We start from the raw sequence: 16684 nt of genomic DNA on the forward strand, positions 1-16684 counted from the left end.
TACCTGTTGCCGTCCATAGACTTCCATCTAATATCCTCAGCCAACAAGCTACCAACAATATCATCAAACTTCAGTACTCCACCAGGTGCAAAGTTACTGACAATTGTACGAAAGGTATCCCATGAGGATGGCAATGAACATAAGAGAAATATTGCCTTCGTCTCCACATCAAAATTCATCTTTTGAGCCTGAAGCTGGCTGAAAATAATATTGAATTCATTCAAGTGAGAAGCAATGGAGACCCCTTCCTTCATTTGCCGCTCAAACAACCTCTTCATGAGGTAAACTTTATTAGAGGCAGTTTCCTTCTCATAAGTGGCGCACAGTTTCTCCAGAAATCTTCCGTAGTCTGCTCATTTACTACTATGAAAAAATAAACTGACTCTGCAAGATGAAGTCTAATAGTAGACTTTGCTCATGCATCTAACTCATTCCAATCATCCTCAGACATATTTGCAGGCTTAGCTTCAATCCCTGCCAAGGGTTTAATCTGCTTCTTTTGAATAAGCACATCCCTTATCTGTTCTTTCCACAAAGAAAAGTTTGTCTCATAAAACTTTTTAATGTTGAAAAACTCCTTTTCAGACATGGAAGAGGATGCCATGATGCAAATAAAGCAAAATCCAAATGCTAGTGCCTGTAAGAGAGAATCACATCAAATACCAGGTGCACCCAAATGTGTATGCCACAATAACTGAAATATCACCAAAACTCAAAGCTCAAAGCATCAAAAGATGCACTTGACTCATGTGCATGTACCATGCATCCAAATAATATCTCATCCAAGAGAGCATAACACTATCAGTGCATCACCTGCAATGTGTCAAAGCCGTCCCTTAGCATAATATAGCATCCATGTGCAAAGCATCCATAAAAATAGCATCCCACAAGGCAATTTGGGCCTATCAGCGCATCCAATAAGGATCACAATGCATCCAAATGGCCTATAAATCATCTACTGTAACCCAATGCACACCACGAATGAGTGCACACTCAAACTACAACCAGAGTGATCTGCATAAGGTATGCTAAAAAAACATGCTCCCACGGAAAAGACCACTACTGAAAATAGAACCTGAGATGCCTCAAAATATGGGTGCCATTGCATAATCGGACTCAACAAGAAAATCTGCAAATATCTTTCTTTTGCCGGAACTCCAAAATCCCAACCGATGAGTGAGAAATGGGAGTCAACACTTATCCACTGCCATGTGGCATAAATCTAAGGTTTCAAAGCCTTAGAATGAAAAAATACATAACAGAGAGATGAAATCGAATACACAGAGATCTATAACTCTGAAAATACTCCACCGAATCGCACAAGAACTGACAGGTAGGGGTATTTGGGCATCCGAACACAATGGGATAGACAATTTTGGAAACCGTGGTCTCAATCACTGGGTCCAACACATGGATTGAAAAACGTTTTTGGAAATAGAGCTGTTTGTAAACTCCACTAGAGTGTGAATGATGAGCAACATAGAAGTTTTAGGACCTCCTGAGTCCATCGGAATTGACAGATCTACAAATGGTTACTCCAAACTTGAGTTCCAACACCCGGGCAGAAAAATGTAGGAACTGACACAGTGAGTTATAAATCCAATTAAATGATCCTAGATTCAAGAATGAAGGTGTTTCCAAGATTTTGAAGTGAAGTGGACACAAAAGAAAGCAATAGTTGCCTCTACACGTCAATATGGAGTCTCTGTCATCGAACGGAACAGGGAAAAGCTCAAAAAACGACTTTTTCTTTAAAAACACTTTAGAGGCTCTCAAAACCACTTTGCAAAGCCAAAGTGACTTTTCCAAAGGTTCTTCCAAGGTCTTTGCACACGGATGCAAGTAAAGTTGCCCACAAAGCTTCCCACAGAGCTTCTCCTTCCTCCCATAGAGTTGCTAAGCTTCTAGGCATTCACACATGCTCAGCTAGATCCACTCGGGCTCTGATACCAGTTGAGAGTGCTCTCAACGGAAGCAAGAACGGAAGAGGGAGAGAGAGAAACAGAGAGCCACACAAGTTTTGGTGGGTGCAGAACACCCTAATCTTCTTTTCATTCATTTATATATGTGTGTGAGTATTGTACATAATCGGGGTAAAGGCATAGTGACCTTTAACCCCCACAATGATAGAGGCACGAAGATGTATAGAGCACAAAGAACAAGATGAAGAGGACTCCTAGTGAAAGGAGTTACTGTGGGCATATAAGTCAGCAAAGTCAAGCAAGCAGTGTGTAATTGTGTAATTCGAGTGTGTGAAGAGATCTGTGCATCAGACTGGACTAAAGAGCTAGGAGATGCTTGCTATAGAGAGGATGATAAGATAGTTGGGAATGGAGTTTCCTTGAGTCGTAAAATGTTGTTGTATTTTGAAAAAGTAAAAATCTTGCAGACATTTCTTGGACTTGTTGACTTTCTCATGGTGCTTGTAATACCTGATTTTGTATTGACCTGCTTCCATGTTAATCTTAAATGTTTTAAGTAGTCCAGTGGTTGAAATCTGACGGTTAACGATAACCAATCTAAAGGGGACTATTTTAGTATAGCATTGTGCAACAAATTTTAGGATAGTGTGGTAGTAGTGTAGGGATTATGCATGGTAGTAGTGCAGGATAAGTTATTGCCAACAGCATGGTGGTTGGTTGCACTAGGGTGTTAACAATGACTAGCGCAGTGGTTTGCTTCTATTACTACAAAATGAATGGATTTGTGGATGTGTGGATTCGTTATGGGAAACCAACGCGTTGGTTGTTGGGATATATTCAAAACAATGGGATGAAATCTGATGGTTAACAAAACAATAAACAGTCTAAAGGGGACTGTTTTAGTATAGTATTGTGCAACAAATTTTAGGATAGCATGGCAGTAGTATAGGGATAGCATTGCAGTAGTGCAAGATAAGTGATTGTCAATGCGGTGGTTGCACTAGGATATTAATAGCCACTAGTATGGTGGTTTGCTTCTATTATTACAAGATGAATGGATTTGTGGATGTGTGGATTCATTATGGGAAACCAACACGGTGGTTGTTGGGATATACTTAAAACAAGCATGGGATTTACTGTTTGGGATTTATAAAAATAATTTAATAAAACCAACACGGTGGTTGTTTGGGATATAATAAAAAGAAGCATAGTCTCAAATACAAATTCCATCTTCTAGGACAAGTGGAATATTGTTTCCTTGCAATGAGACTGCATTTTCTTAGTACTATCTCAGTCATCCTCATCCACCACTCCAAGACACCCCAAGATGTGCCCATGCGTGTCTAAATCCAATTTGAAGACACTCTTGCCCTTCTTTTGTTGTGGCACAGGTTGCATCTGGAACTTAACAGCTCTTACTAGATGAGAGTGCACACATGTGTGTGGACTCTTATGTAGCAATGCATAATTCTGGCCTCTCTTGGATGTTTTTTTGTACTAAAAAGCTCTGACTTCTACATCCCACTTCTCATAGGTTGTTCCCCAATTATACTTAAATGTTTCCTCAACCTTGTGCTTAGGTTTTGTGCACTATAGCAAAAAGTATGGGTCATCTTCCTCGTTCTCCCCAGATGCTGTGACAACTGCAAAGTTATTCCCCTCTTCTAGACAGTTAGATGACCTAAACTCACCCCAAATTGTGGTGAGTCGTTTGTCTCTCCATTATTTGTCACTCCATCTGAACATAGAGGGAAAACTTGAACTCGCTCCCATGTCTTCACAATTGCAATGTTCTCACATTAATCATCATGATCCCCTATGATGTATGCACTACAGAAACAAGAAAGTTTTCTTGTTTTAGTCATTTGGTTGTTTGAAAAGCCCCATATGCTATGCAAACCACGAACTCCTTCAATTTTCTCACAATCGTGGTGGCTTCTCCTTTGCACTTCATCCACTTTCACTTCATGGAACACTTTGTGTACTATAGTATTCTTAAGGCTTTGTTTACTATATGTTGAATGCGCGCCTGTGGAGAGGTTGGCTATAAGTCATGTTACAGCATCTTGGGCATCATTGAGTTTTTCTTGAGGGCATGCTAATTGGTGTTTAAATAGAGCTTACTTAATAACACCACCGTATCCATCATGTTCACCCTTGCCATGGCTAGACCCAAAGAAATTCCACATCATGGAACACTCTGTGTACTATAGTATTCTTAAGGCTTTGTTTACTATATGTTGAATGCGTGCATGTGGAGAGGTTGGCTGTAAGCCATGTTAGAGCATCTTGGGCATCATTGAGTTTTTCTTGAGGGCATGCTAATTGGTGTTTAAAAAGAGCATGCTTAATAATATCACCGTATCCATCATATTCACCCTTGCCATGGCTAGACCCAAAGAAATTCCACATCATGTCTAGACCGCGAGTAGAGATTTGAATCTTGAGACAAAGTAGAATCCACGGGATGATTTAAATTGAGAGGCAGCACCATCTAACCACACCCAATGTTATTTTATATTTTTTGCATGGGGATTTTCCTTTTTCAACCATTCCCAATGTAGTAGAAAGATCCTTCAACATTGACATTTTCAAATCTCCTCCATTTTAGAGCAACATGGTTGTCTTCCCTCATTTCATTTGGACAGACATTGAATGTCTTCTTCTTCAGCTTCAAACTACAATGCTTGCATGTACTATGAATGCATTCAATCCAGTGCCACTCATGGTCTCTCTTTGGACGAACCACTGGCTTCCATAGAGACCTTAGGCTACAAAACGTGCCCTCCCTTGCAACACACAATGGGGATCCAAGTGGCCTATAGATTGCGCATTCATTGGGGAGGCATGGGCATCGATCCCCATGGAGCAATGCTCCAACACGACCAGATCTCAAGTCATTCATAGCGTGCCAGTCTATGTGTGTTTTGCAACAACAAACATTTATGTCTTTGAGTTTCCTGATGTACCAGAGCTTACAGTGCTCAAAGCTTCTCTGCCCAATTTTTGATCCATAAACTTGAGATACAACTCCATCTACTGACCTAACATGCGGGAACAACATAACAGTGATCCCCTTTTTGCTACTACTAAACAGAAGACAAAACACAGTCTAATAAAGTATATAATGAAGCAAAACGATTTTCAACCACTACGCTGGTTTAGGATAGTCATGATTTCAATCACCGAGCTGGTTTAGGACACGTTAAGGACAGTCAACTACTGGGCTGGTTTAGGACATGTTTAGGATAGTCAACCATTAGACTGGTTTAGGACACATTTAGGACAATCACAATTGCAACCACTGAGATGGTTTAGGACACTGTCACAATTTCAACCATTGGGCTGGTTTAGCCTGATGGTCTCAACTTCACATATTAGACAATAACAAGTATATTGCTTTTCATTTCTGAATTTTACAATTACAAATAACAATATATTGCTTTTCATTTCTGAATTTCACAATTTCAATCATAATTTATGTCAGTAAAACTGCTTGCTGTTTGTCATGAATCGACATTGGGCTTGTTTAGGACAATCACGTTAAGTTCAAGCCATCCCGGTCTAGAAATAGTGGTATATGCCCTAAATAGCAGTAAATTAAATTTAACGAATTTAAGTACTAAGAAACACAATAATTTCAACCACCGGGCTAGTCAATAACTAATGTTTATTCAACCATGCTGGTTCAGGACAATCACATAACTGGTGATTGAGCTGAAGTAGCCACGGTTGCATGATGTTCCAACCATCGGGCTGGTTTAGTAAAATAACAATCTATTGCAAAATATATTACTATTAATTTGTGCTCAACCATGCCATCGGGCTGGACAACAACTAATGTCTATTCAACCACGTTGGTTCATGACAATCACATAATTGGCGATTGAGCTGAACCAGCCTGCGGTTGCATCATGTTCCAACCATCGGGCTGGCTTAGGACAATCACAGTTAGTCCAAGCCTAGTTTAAGAAATGAAAGAAATAAACTATTCCAAATCTCAATCACAAACAACCACTGGGCTGGTTTAGGCACCACTGACCTGCATTGTATCTAGCATGTGTACAATGCGCTCCTCAAACACCTTGCATTCCAATCCTTTTTATTTGGAGAAACTCTTGAATTTTTGTGTCAAAACGTCATCACTATAGTAATGACTTCCGCACTTAGGCTGTCTCTCCTTTTCTTGCCTTTTGTTGAAGCCCACATCCTTCTCGGATCGAGATGATCGTGCATTGCTTTGAACTGCTCTATCTTCACCCACTGGAGCCACGTTGGTCCTTCTGATTGACAACATCTTCATTGTGCGCCCAAGCCATTTCTCATTTATTTCAGGGGACACCAACATAGCTAATGTCACCCTCTTTGTAGCTAGTTGATCTAAGATGTGCACCCCTTTTAATTTCTATAGGCTATTTCTCAGGTTAGAGAGTATCGCCTCTTGGGCATGCATCTCCCGAGGTGTTGGTAGGGTTGTTATTTTACAAAATTTAGGGTGCAGGCTAAAGCTTGTGAAGACTCAAGACTGATAATCATCTGAATGGCTTGATGTTGCTTCCTTGAATGCTCCCACCAATCGTGACACCATAGTTCGTGTTCTTCGCTTCGATGACAATGATATCTACTGGAATCCTCCAATGGCGGTAGCTTTGGGTCAACCATCCAACCAACTACCGAAGTGAAATACCGTTACTATACAAATAAGTCTTTCTAGGATGAAACTCTTTACTAGATCTCTCAAGTCTTGAGTGGAGCTGGGGATCAGAAACTATACGACTTACCCACAGTAATTCCATTTCCCCTATCATTGGGAAATCATAGGCTCCAGTGTATAAGAAGGACCCAATTGTCAAGGAAGATACTACAGAAACTTTGGAATCCATAACTCCCTTTGGTGCAACTTCTTTATCAAGAGGCATCTGATCTTGGGGATTTGTGGACGGGAAGGTTAAGGTAGCAAAAGCCATTGGAATCATTATTTTCTACGTCAGATAGGAAAGTCTCTTGCGGGAATTGTTCTTTCAAAAGAATTAAGTGACCAGATGCAGATTCTATTTCAACTATTTTTGATCCTACTTATCTGAATAATTCGGATATCACGAGTGCGGGAATTGAGAGTTTTGGTGTGCCGCCACGACCGTGCATGCCACCAGATCTCCACTTAGCAATTCCGTCTTCTTACTAGAAGGATACATCCAGACGGTTCTAATGATATGAGAGAGGTGGGATTCATTCAAGAATTAAGGGGGGGGGTTTGTATCATCAGTGTGACAGATAGAGCCCCCAAAGAATAATTTTGATATTTTGTGAGGGTAAACACTCAATGACTAGGGTAAAATGCAGATTTGTGGCTTGAAAACATTGCAAAAGTATTCTTGAAATTACATTTGGATTTAGGGGAGCTCATTCAAAGCTATTTAGAATGGCGAATCAACAGGAAATGAAAGCATTGGCTTCTACTTATCGAGATAGGAGTAATCGAAAGAGAGAAATTTGTCGCTTACAGATTGCCTGGATCAATGTAGCAGCACTAGGGAATGGAATTTCTCATAATAGGATGATTTCACAATTTATATGAAAATTGAGTTTATGTGAATCGCAAAATACCTGCATAGATAGCTATCCTCGATACTTACTATTTTTTCGAGATTGCACAACTACCTATATATGAATCTACTAGTTGAAAATAAGAAACCTTTCCGGATATTGTCTCCCAGAGAGGTGGAATGGATGGTAGTAAACTACAAATATTCCACCCGAAGTATTGGTTTCGACTCCTATTAATTTCTCCATTTAGGGTTAAGAGGATCGAGTAGTCACTTGAATGCCAAATCTTTCAAACTAGAACTTAATTGTCTAGTCGCTAGCAATGCAAGTTCTAATTCTTGTTATTCAAGAATGGTGGCAAAGCTAAAATACGAGCTCTTTTGATTGCGACAACTATTGAGTGCTGTTGTTTCGGGGTCAACCTACTCATTCATCTGAGTGAAATCCTTCCTTGTTCACTTACAAATCAACGGAGTAAACTTATATTTTAGTAGTCAATAATATCGTCAGATCAGATGGATGGAGAATGTCTACACGAAGACTGCTTAGATTTATTCGCAATACCTTTCATGACATTTCCAAAAACTATTGATTATGTTCTAGTTGATTAGAAATAGATCACTTATTTCTTCGACTATTTGTGAATGGTATGTTTGTAGTAGCAGGGACAATATCTCCTCGATTCCAATCAAGTAGGTGTATTGCAACGATTCTTACACGTAGTATATCAAAAAATACCTAGAGATTTGTTGTCAGTCCCTTTTTGGGTGCAACTTGTGCATTCCAAAGCAATAGTTACACTCACATCTCTACTTTTAGCCATAGGATTCATTGAAATAAGTGAAGGAAATGGGGGAGGAGTGGATGGGAAGATACCGTCTTAGTAATAAATTATTAGTAGAATTCCCAATTTATCAATTTCGAGTAATGAATGGATCGCTCACTGCTCCCCTCACAGAAATCGATCTATTTCTCCCACCTTACCTTTGTTTTGCTCAACCCCCGCCTCCCCTCGATTAGAGAAATGGAAATATCAAGGCATCCAGAAAGAATCGATTTATTTCTATTAGTAAACTGGCTAGCAGCCCAAACCATATCGTAGCCAACATGGGGACCGTGGAAAGATAAATTTTTACATCTAGTGTTGTGAATTCTCCTTCATTTTTCAATCGACTAGGAAGATGATGTGTCTCTTCCAGTATTTTAACCACGACCAACCCCAGTAAGGGAATCGGATTCTTCCGGTCTGGGAATGAGTCGGAGGCAACATCCTCTCGGGACATGGTTACTTCTTAAGTGGGTAATCAAGTTCTTAACCAAGTTCTGTGGCTATCACCCGACAATGATGATGTGTGTAAGATTTATTAAATCTTGAGTAGCTAACCATAATATGAATTCATTTCTTAAGTAGCTAACCATAATAATAATATTTATAATCTTAAGTAGTTGACCTTCGTTTTTTAAATTTTCGCACTACACTTTAAACTTTAAGCGATTCTCTCAAATTTATTAAATTTGATTATCTTTGACACTTCACTTTTAACGCAAGTTTCTCAGTTATAAGAACTATAATAGTAAATCATACATGAAAAATTACACAAACCTTTAGAGATGGATGTTAATAATGATCTATTCCTAAAATTGGAGTCATGCACAATCCTTGACTCTTGCTTGTTTATTATGGGTTGGTTTGCTACTCATGGAGGTGCATTAACTTAAAATGGGTGTTGGATATCAATCTAGTTTTCTAGCTTTGTATGCCAAGTGCTAAGTGGAGGTAGATGGAAAACAAATGATCTGTTGTCGACATTATCTTCACTATGTGACTTGTGGCATTTGCAAAGGATACTTGCTATAACTCTTACAAACTAACACTTATAATTATAGCCAAATGCTTGCGGTTTCTAACAAAGGAACTCACACACTTTCTTTGTAAATATACTACAAGTCATATTTTTCTTATAATGGACATTGAAATGTCAAAACATACCATTTGCAAAAAGGTTTAGAACGGAGAATCTGTGAAGAGGTGGATAAGTGGCAATGAAGCATTTTAATGCAAATGTGAAATTATTTTGAGGTGGCAAAGTGTACAATAAAGTTGAGATTGCAATATAACTAAATACTAGATCCTACTTGACCGCACACATTTAGTCTTTTGCCCCTTTTAGTGAATCTATAGACATGGCTATATTTCTCTTGTGCATGGTGGATTTCAAGTGATTCATATATCCCCATCATTTTTAGTGTCCTTAAAGCTTTTGAAGAGATCTCAACATGCCAAAGTGTTAAGTTTGAAAGACTTCAAGTTTGGTTTTTCTTTACTTCACAATTAGTGTTAAGTTTGAAAGACTTCAAGTTTGGTTTTTCTTTACTTCACAATTTAGAAGAAGGGGCTATGCGTTGTCATAGTCTAAACATCTACAAGTAACTATGATCACAATTGTATCACAAAGAAATAGATAATGACTTAAGGAGGCGAATGCAAATCATTTAAGCGGTTGATATATACATGAAAACTATTTTGAATAAGCAAATGTCAAGGGTGATTGGAGAAGAGAAACGAAATGCTCTAGGATACGAGCTAAGAGAAACAACTTACAACTAATGTATTCAAGAATTCAAATGTGAGTAAGGAGACCTTTCCAAAGGGAAGTATACAATGATCAGCGTAAGTCAAGCAATGCATTCATTAACAGTCATGTATGGAAATTAGTGAAAGCTGAAACATTTGCATTTACACATTGGCAAGAAAAATGCAGACTAAAGAGACGTGTGAAACACACGTCTTAGTTAAAAGTTTTTGGCAAGAAAACTCTCAAAAGTGAGAGATTTAAACGAAGATAACTAGAACCCGATTTGGAAGCTCAGATAAAGAACCATAGTTTCTTGCCTTTGAATTCTTCAGGCTATAAGGATGGTTCCAACAGATAGTCGAAAGAAAGGCGATGCTTATGGCAGCTGGAAGAGACTCATCAACTCAATCCTTGGCGTCTGCAATACCGCCTGGTGTAATCTGAAAGACTTATCTCCACTACCGTTAAGGCTTCCATTTGGAACTTCGGAGATACTGCATCTAGAGTATTAACATATATCGACCCCAACTCTGAAAAATAAGAACTTGACCTTGTTCCCTTGCCTGTACAAACTCTGATGCGAAGTTTTTTCTATGAAATCTGGAAAAGGATATTGCTTCAGCTTCCGGTAAGTTTGGAGAGTCGAAGATTTTGCAAATTCTCTGCTCGCCCTTGCCTTTCCTGAGCATAAGCCGCATTGTTGAAGCGTGAGCCAAAACATGACCACCAGCTGGTTTTTTCGGATCGGCCAGAAACGTTCCTCCTCCAGGGTCAGCGATCACTGCAAAATAAGCAGCCTTTGTCCATTCAATACAATTAACTTCTCCTTTGCTACGCTAGTATGCTGAGCTGAAAGCTTAAGTACAGAGAATAATTCCATCAATGCCGAAAAAGTACCTTGATTTGTCATGTAAACTGCAACGTTGAACTCCTCGGCAATCTTTGTGAGTCTGGAAAGGACTTGAGCTAACTTTTGCTGCAAGAAAAGAACAGTGAAACATCATGGGATTCCGCTTGACGGCGCTTGTAAGAGCACCTTGCTGCGATAGAACACAAACATAAAACATAGGCCCGCACTAACAGGCGCTTCTATACCTGGCGTTCAGCAAGTTCTCCTCGACCGCTGAAATCTACTCTAAACAATGCAGTGATGGAGTCTACAATCTGCGAGTTGAGTTCGTCTGTTGATGAACTTTTCTGCGCCATAGAAAATCGAAACTTCTTTCTATTTGCGGAAGAGAAAGGGCAAATCGGGTACCAGAAGTCTAAACGGCTCTTCTGACATCTTGGCAGCAAGACCAAGGAGAAGGTTGAACTGATGTTCGTGCGTATAAGCGCGTGCGTAGATAATCTGTTGCATAGCGGATGCTGCTCAGAGACTGACGATCTTTGCTTTGTACACGATTCGGAAGAGGAAATTGGAAAATGTGTTAGATAGACAGCAACTATCTAACAAAGATGACCTACATTATCAAGGACCGCCACGGGATCTAATCCGAACCTCTCCGCAATAGGAAATATGCGATCTGGTCGGCTGTGATTCCTTGTCAAGGTCAGCTCAAGAGGGAAATACTAATTGCGACTTTGCGAGCTATACATATCGTAACAGTGGAGTGGTATCGTGCATCTACTGTGAAGATCTTGAAAGAGATCGGAAAAATTTGAAACAGCCATTCAAAAGCAGCACAGGATCGTTTTGTCGTCAACACTAAGTATTGGCACTAGGCATGCCAGTGACGGATACAATGTGCCTTCAGTGTCAATGTAAGCCACCTTCCCATTTCCTCCATGCATAGATAGAGGAAGCTACAATCAAATCATCGAGTTATGTCAAATCGCACAAACGGTACGCCTACAAGCATCAAGTTCAATCAATCAATCCTTGGAAACCTTGAACCTCAAAAGAATTTGATCAGTGAAGCCAAAGACCTGTGTTGAGACGCACAAAGTGTGAGCCAGTTGAGTTTTCCCAGTTCTGCAAAGTCCGATACGCACACGGATTACAATGCAGCAACGAATAAGAAACATGAGAAACTTCAAGCAAGGATCTTTGCGAGCGGCAGCAATGAGCAGACCTAAATTCTCCAAATGCTTCTGTCAGTGCGAGAGTTTCAATACCACCTTCATGCGTCAAAGGTTACACATTAGTGGCTGCTGGCAGCGGAAACTGTCTGCGTTGCAGCAGATCTCACCTTCTAAAACAGCGTATCTCGCTATCTTACTTTAATAAGAATAGAAAGGTATCCTACCACCAAGAACGTCATCCAATGCTTGGCTTCCAGTAGTTATGTGCACCACAGCTTTGCGCTGCGAATTCACACGGTTAGCAATCGTTCATTGTCTCTTCTTTCCACCACCGAGCCGTTCAAGAAACAATCAAGGAAGAAAAGATACAGAGCTCTCGACAGGATTCACTGTATCCCGTACGCATAATGGATGATGTTCTTACCCTCTGAAGGATTTCATTTCCTGTGATATAACCAAAATGCTGCACACCAAAGATGTGGATAATCACTGTAAACGCGTAAAGACCAGCAAACACGACTTAGCACATTGCCTATGTACCTCCCATTCAAAGGGATATCGATCTACGCACCACAAGTTTCTCTGTTGCTTCTAGTATTTTGTCGACCTTTGCCTCGGACAAACCTTTGATACCAGTAAGGCTCTGGGAGGCTCAATCAGAATTACTCAATAAGAGACAGCAGAGCGACTTGTTTTTTTTTGCAGTTTTGGTCAAAAGCCAGAATCTAGAGTTCACTGAAAAAATAAAATAAAAGCCAGAATCGACGAGCAAAGGTGATCGTTTATGCAAGTACCTTCTTCGTTTGCATGAGTAGGCCGTTGCAAGTGTAAATTCCTGCATCTTGCAGCTTCTTGATGTCTCCCGCGTTGATGCCATGCGCAGTGACTGCTCAAATCATGAAGCCGTTGTTGCAGAATTATAAGCAGGACAGGAGGCGCAGAACAGGTGATGTGAAGGATGAATGAAACAATTTTTGGGAAAACAAGAACCCGACGTTTTTCGATCAATTCGAAGGCGTCCTCCTCTTCGACATCCGCGTCCAAAGCATCCACCAAAGCATGATCGTCTCTGCACAAAATCCGCGGGCTACAAGAGATGAGCGTGGTGTTTATAAAAAAGGGAATCGGGAGGGATGAACTTACTTCAATTCGACGAGATCCATGGCATGAAAGAAGGAAGGAAGCTGCAAAAATTGTGTTGGGGAGCGAAATGAAAGAGAAGCAGTGGCAAACAAGACGGAGAAAAACAGAGATGACAGAAACTTTGAAGGTTTCCCCTCTCTTGTTGTTCAACTATGAAGAATGGACTCTCTTGCCAAGGGGCTAAAACTAATTGTTCCTGAGTATGTTATCCCTCTTTAGATCCAGCACCTGCCGGTTTATGGAGTTTTAGCATTGTGACCTTGGAGGCCTCCATATTTTATAAACTTAATTGAAACCCCTAGCTTCCTTAACTTTCAAATTTGAGTGGTTGGAAGCTAAGGGTGTCCACATTTGGTTCTTTCTAGGCAAAGTGGGGGACACCCCAGGATGCAATAATACCTCGATTAAGGTATTCAAGAATTGATAAATCGCATGTGGTAGCATCACATGATTATATTGTTGCCATATGAGATGGCATCGTAGTGTTACCAAATACCTTAATGATGGTATGGGACAATGCACATGTGGAATAAGTACCTTGACCTAGGTATGTGCAACCTGCTTAGGTGGCTCATGATGCGGCATAAATACATCGATCTAGGTATGTGGAGCATGTCTAGGTGGCATATGATGTGGAAAGAGAGTTCGATTTTGTATGTGAGAATAGGGGCTCATGATGTGGCATGGATACCTAGATCTAGTACATATGTGGGACATGCTTAGGTGGCTCATGATGTGACTCAATTTAGCTATGTAGAGCAAAGATGTGGGGCATAGATCCTCCATCTAGGCACAGTTGTAGAGGATGATGTGGCATAGTTGCCTTGCTCTAAGTATGTGGAGTGCAGGCGGCTCATGATGTGGCATAGATATATGGATCTAGGTATGTGGGGCCTAGGTGGCTCATTATGTGGCATGAATACCTCAACCTAGGTATGTGGGATTGCATATGATATGAATAAACATCAATCTAGTTATATCGACATGCCTAGGTGGAATGTGGGTGTCATGCTCTCTCTCTCTCTCTCTCTCTCTCTCTCTCTCTCACACACACACACACACACACACACACACACACACACACACACACACACGCATGCACGTATGCATGCACACACGCACGCACGCACACACATGCATGCATGCATGCTCGCTTGCTCGCACGCACGTGCACACACACACACATGCACACGCATGCAAGCACACATGCACATGCACGCACACAGTGCATGCAAGCACGCATGCATGCACACAGAGAGTGACACAAAAATTTGATATCTCTTATAAATTGGTATTGGTATCACTGTTATGGATTCAGAGGATGAGTGGAATGGATTATTGTAAATATCATGTGTATCAATGATAAATATTGGTATAGGATGATAGTTATTTGTGATTGAGATATTATGGGGGTTTTCAAAATAGGAAGAGTGAGTCATATAAAGAAGTGGGGCTTCTGTCCATGTGTGCTTAATAATGTAAGAGGGATCACATTCCAAGCATATGGAAGGTATGTTGAGGAGTGTGAAATCAAGAGGAATACTTTAATTTCTATGTGGAATATGGAGGATGTAGACATATGGAAAGAGAGGATCCTCAGGGCCCCATGCGAGAAGAACCTATTTTAAAAAGAGTCATGAGGATCTTTTGATGGGACACATATCAAGAGTGGCCAAGAAGGACATGGATGGTAAAATACGGGCTAATGTGCTTGATGGAAAAAGGAATCTATAGGCATCAATTGTAATTGGGTGAAAGAGGGTGAAAAAGTATATATAAAAGGAGCCCTCCTCTCCCTTGTTCAATAAGCCTTCCACCATTAGGCCACATTCCATTGTAGCTCTTGTATCCTCAAGCCTCTTCCATGAGCCATCTCTCATTCCCTCAGGTAGATGTTTCCTTATGTAGAGTTTGGAGTCCACTTCTACCTAGTTGCTTCTTCTTCCATGAGTAGCCTTGGAGCTCTCTCTCTCTCTCTCTCTCTCTCTCTCTCTCTCTCTTGGATGGATAAAACCTCTATTGATATGACATTAGTGAGTTGTAGCATCATCTCCCATGGAAATTGAGATCAAGTCATCTCGCTCCTCCCAAGTTTTCCTCTCTTGTTGCTCCTTGCTCATCTCGCCTAAAACCTATCTTCCTTAGGACATTCACGACAACCACATGGGTCAATCTCTTGTAAATATATTTTGAGTGTATATACCATCATCTCCCATGGAAATTGAGATCAAGTCATCTCACTTGTCCCAAGGTTTCCTCTCTTCTCTCTCCTTTCTCATCTCGCCTAAAACCTATTTTCCTTTGGACACACATGACAACCACATGGGCCAATCTTTTGTAAAGATATTGTGAGTGTATACACTTTTCTTCTACACAAAATCCATGTGCCTTGGATCATTGAAAAAGGTGCAGTATTGACAGAGCATTCTTCTAGGCAAAATTGATGCGAAAAGAGGACAAATTCTGGGGCCATCTTGACCCCTTGGTGGTAAAATGGTCATAACTTTGTGCTCAACTATTTGATTTTGATGAAACTTGAATCAGCACAAAGCTCTATTAAGGCACATATGTCTTGATAATTTACTTAGATTTTATATGATAGATGCTAGAGGGTCATTGTTTGCTGGGTGTAGCCATTTTTGGTGAGGTTTAGGGAATTTTCTATATATAGGTATCTTGCATGACCCATAACTTATGCATTGCTCAATGGAATTCGGCAAACTTTGTCTTCAAGTTGTAGTACACATTCCAAATTTGAAAATGAGACCAAAAAATTGTGGAATAAGGATTTGGAAAGATACCGTTAAAGCATTACAAGTGCTATGTTGCATGTGAAGCATGCACCCTGAAAACTATAGGATATAGCAATTTATTCAAAAACATCAAAATTTTGTTCTGTACATACATGCAACCAAGTAATCATTCAAAAGTACACTACGTGAGCTTCTCCTCAACCCAAGGACATACCTAAATGGGAACATTAGGCATGGATTAACTAGCCTCCAATACTGTGCTAAACTGATGCACACCCATTTGAGGGCACGCTCCATAACTTTTTGACAATTTGTTGAAAACAAAAATGATTGAAAATTTGGAATCCCAACTAGTGGGACCACTGCATGGAGGTCTTAAAACATTGATAGTTTTTGGTATTGGTATCTAGATTCAACCTAAAAAGGAAGAAGTTGAAAATGTGAAATTTGTGCATGTGAAAAGGTCTTTTAACAAATCCAACAATATTTACAATTTTGAATTATTTCTTTTTCCATGCACTTGCTTGCTATATGGCTCGTAAGCATGCCAAAGGTCATTGCATTTCATAATACACAACATCAAACTTGATAGCATGCCCTTTGGCCTATTTGTATTTTGAAGCATTTTAGGCCACATTGCACGAGCATTGCACTTGTTTGGGATATCCAATTCTACTGACGTGTATCGCCAGAGGGGGAAAACTAGGGCTGAAAATTT

The 16684-nt window shown here is 40.1% G+C and overlaps 1 protein-coding gene across 1 annotated transcript; it reads right to left on the bottom strand.

Annotated features, from left to right (window-relative positions):
* Nucleotides 1-10449: 10449 nt before the first annotated feature.
* DMC1 (DNA repair (Rad51) family protein) lies at nt 10450-13244 on the bottom strand. Its single transcript, XM_087396664.1, has 15 exons — nt 13214-13244; nt 13066-13139; nt 12865-12956; nt 12642-12713; nt 12495-12533; nt 12295-12352; nt 12121-12166; nt 11975-12020; nt 11790-11851; nt 11513-11579; nt 11304-11396; nt 11141-11209; nt 10943-11021; nt 10661-10826; nt 10450-10495 (listed from the first exon to the last, which is right to left on the bottom strand). Exons 1-15 carry the CDS (start codon nt 13231-13233, stop codon nt 10450-10452), a joined length of 1029 nt encoding a protein of 342 aa, XP_087252790.1. The 5' UTR covers nt 13234-13244.
* Nucleotides 13245-16684: the final 3440 nt, after the last annotated feature.

This window comes from Dipteris shenzhenensis, chromosome 25 (genome assembly GCF_047967505.1).
Source record: "Dipteris shenzhenensis isolate YYH24624 ecotype China chromosome 25, Dip_SZ_1.0, whole genome shotgun sequence".
NCBI classification, from domain to species: domain Eukaryota; kingdom Viridiplantae; phylum Streptophyta; class Polypodiopsida; order Gleicheniales; family Dipteridaceae; genus Dipteris; species Dipteris shenzhenensis.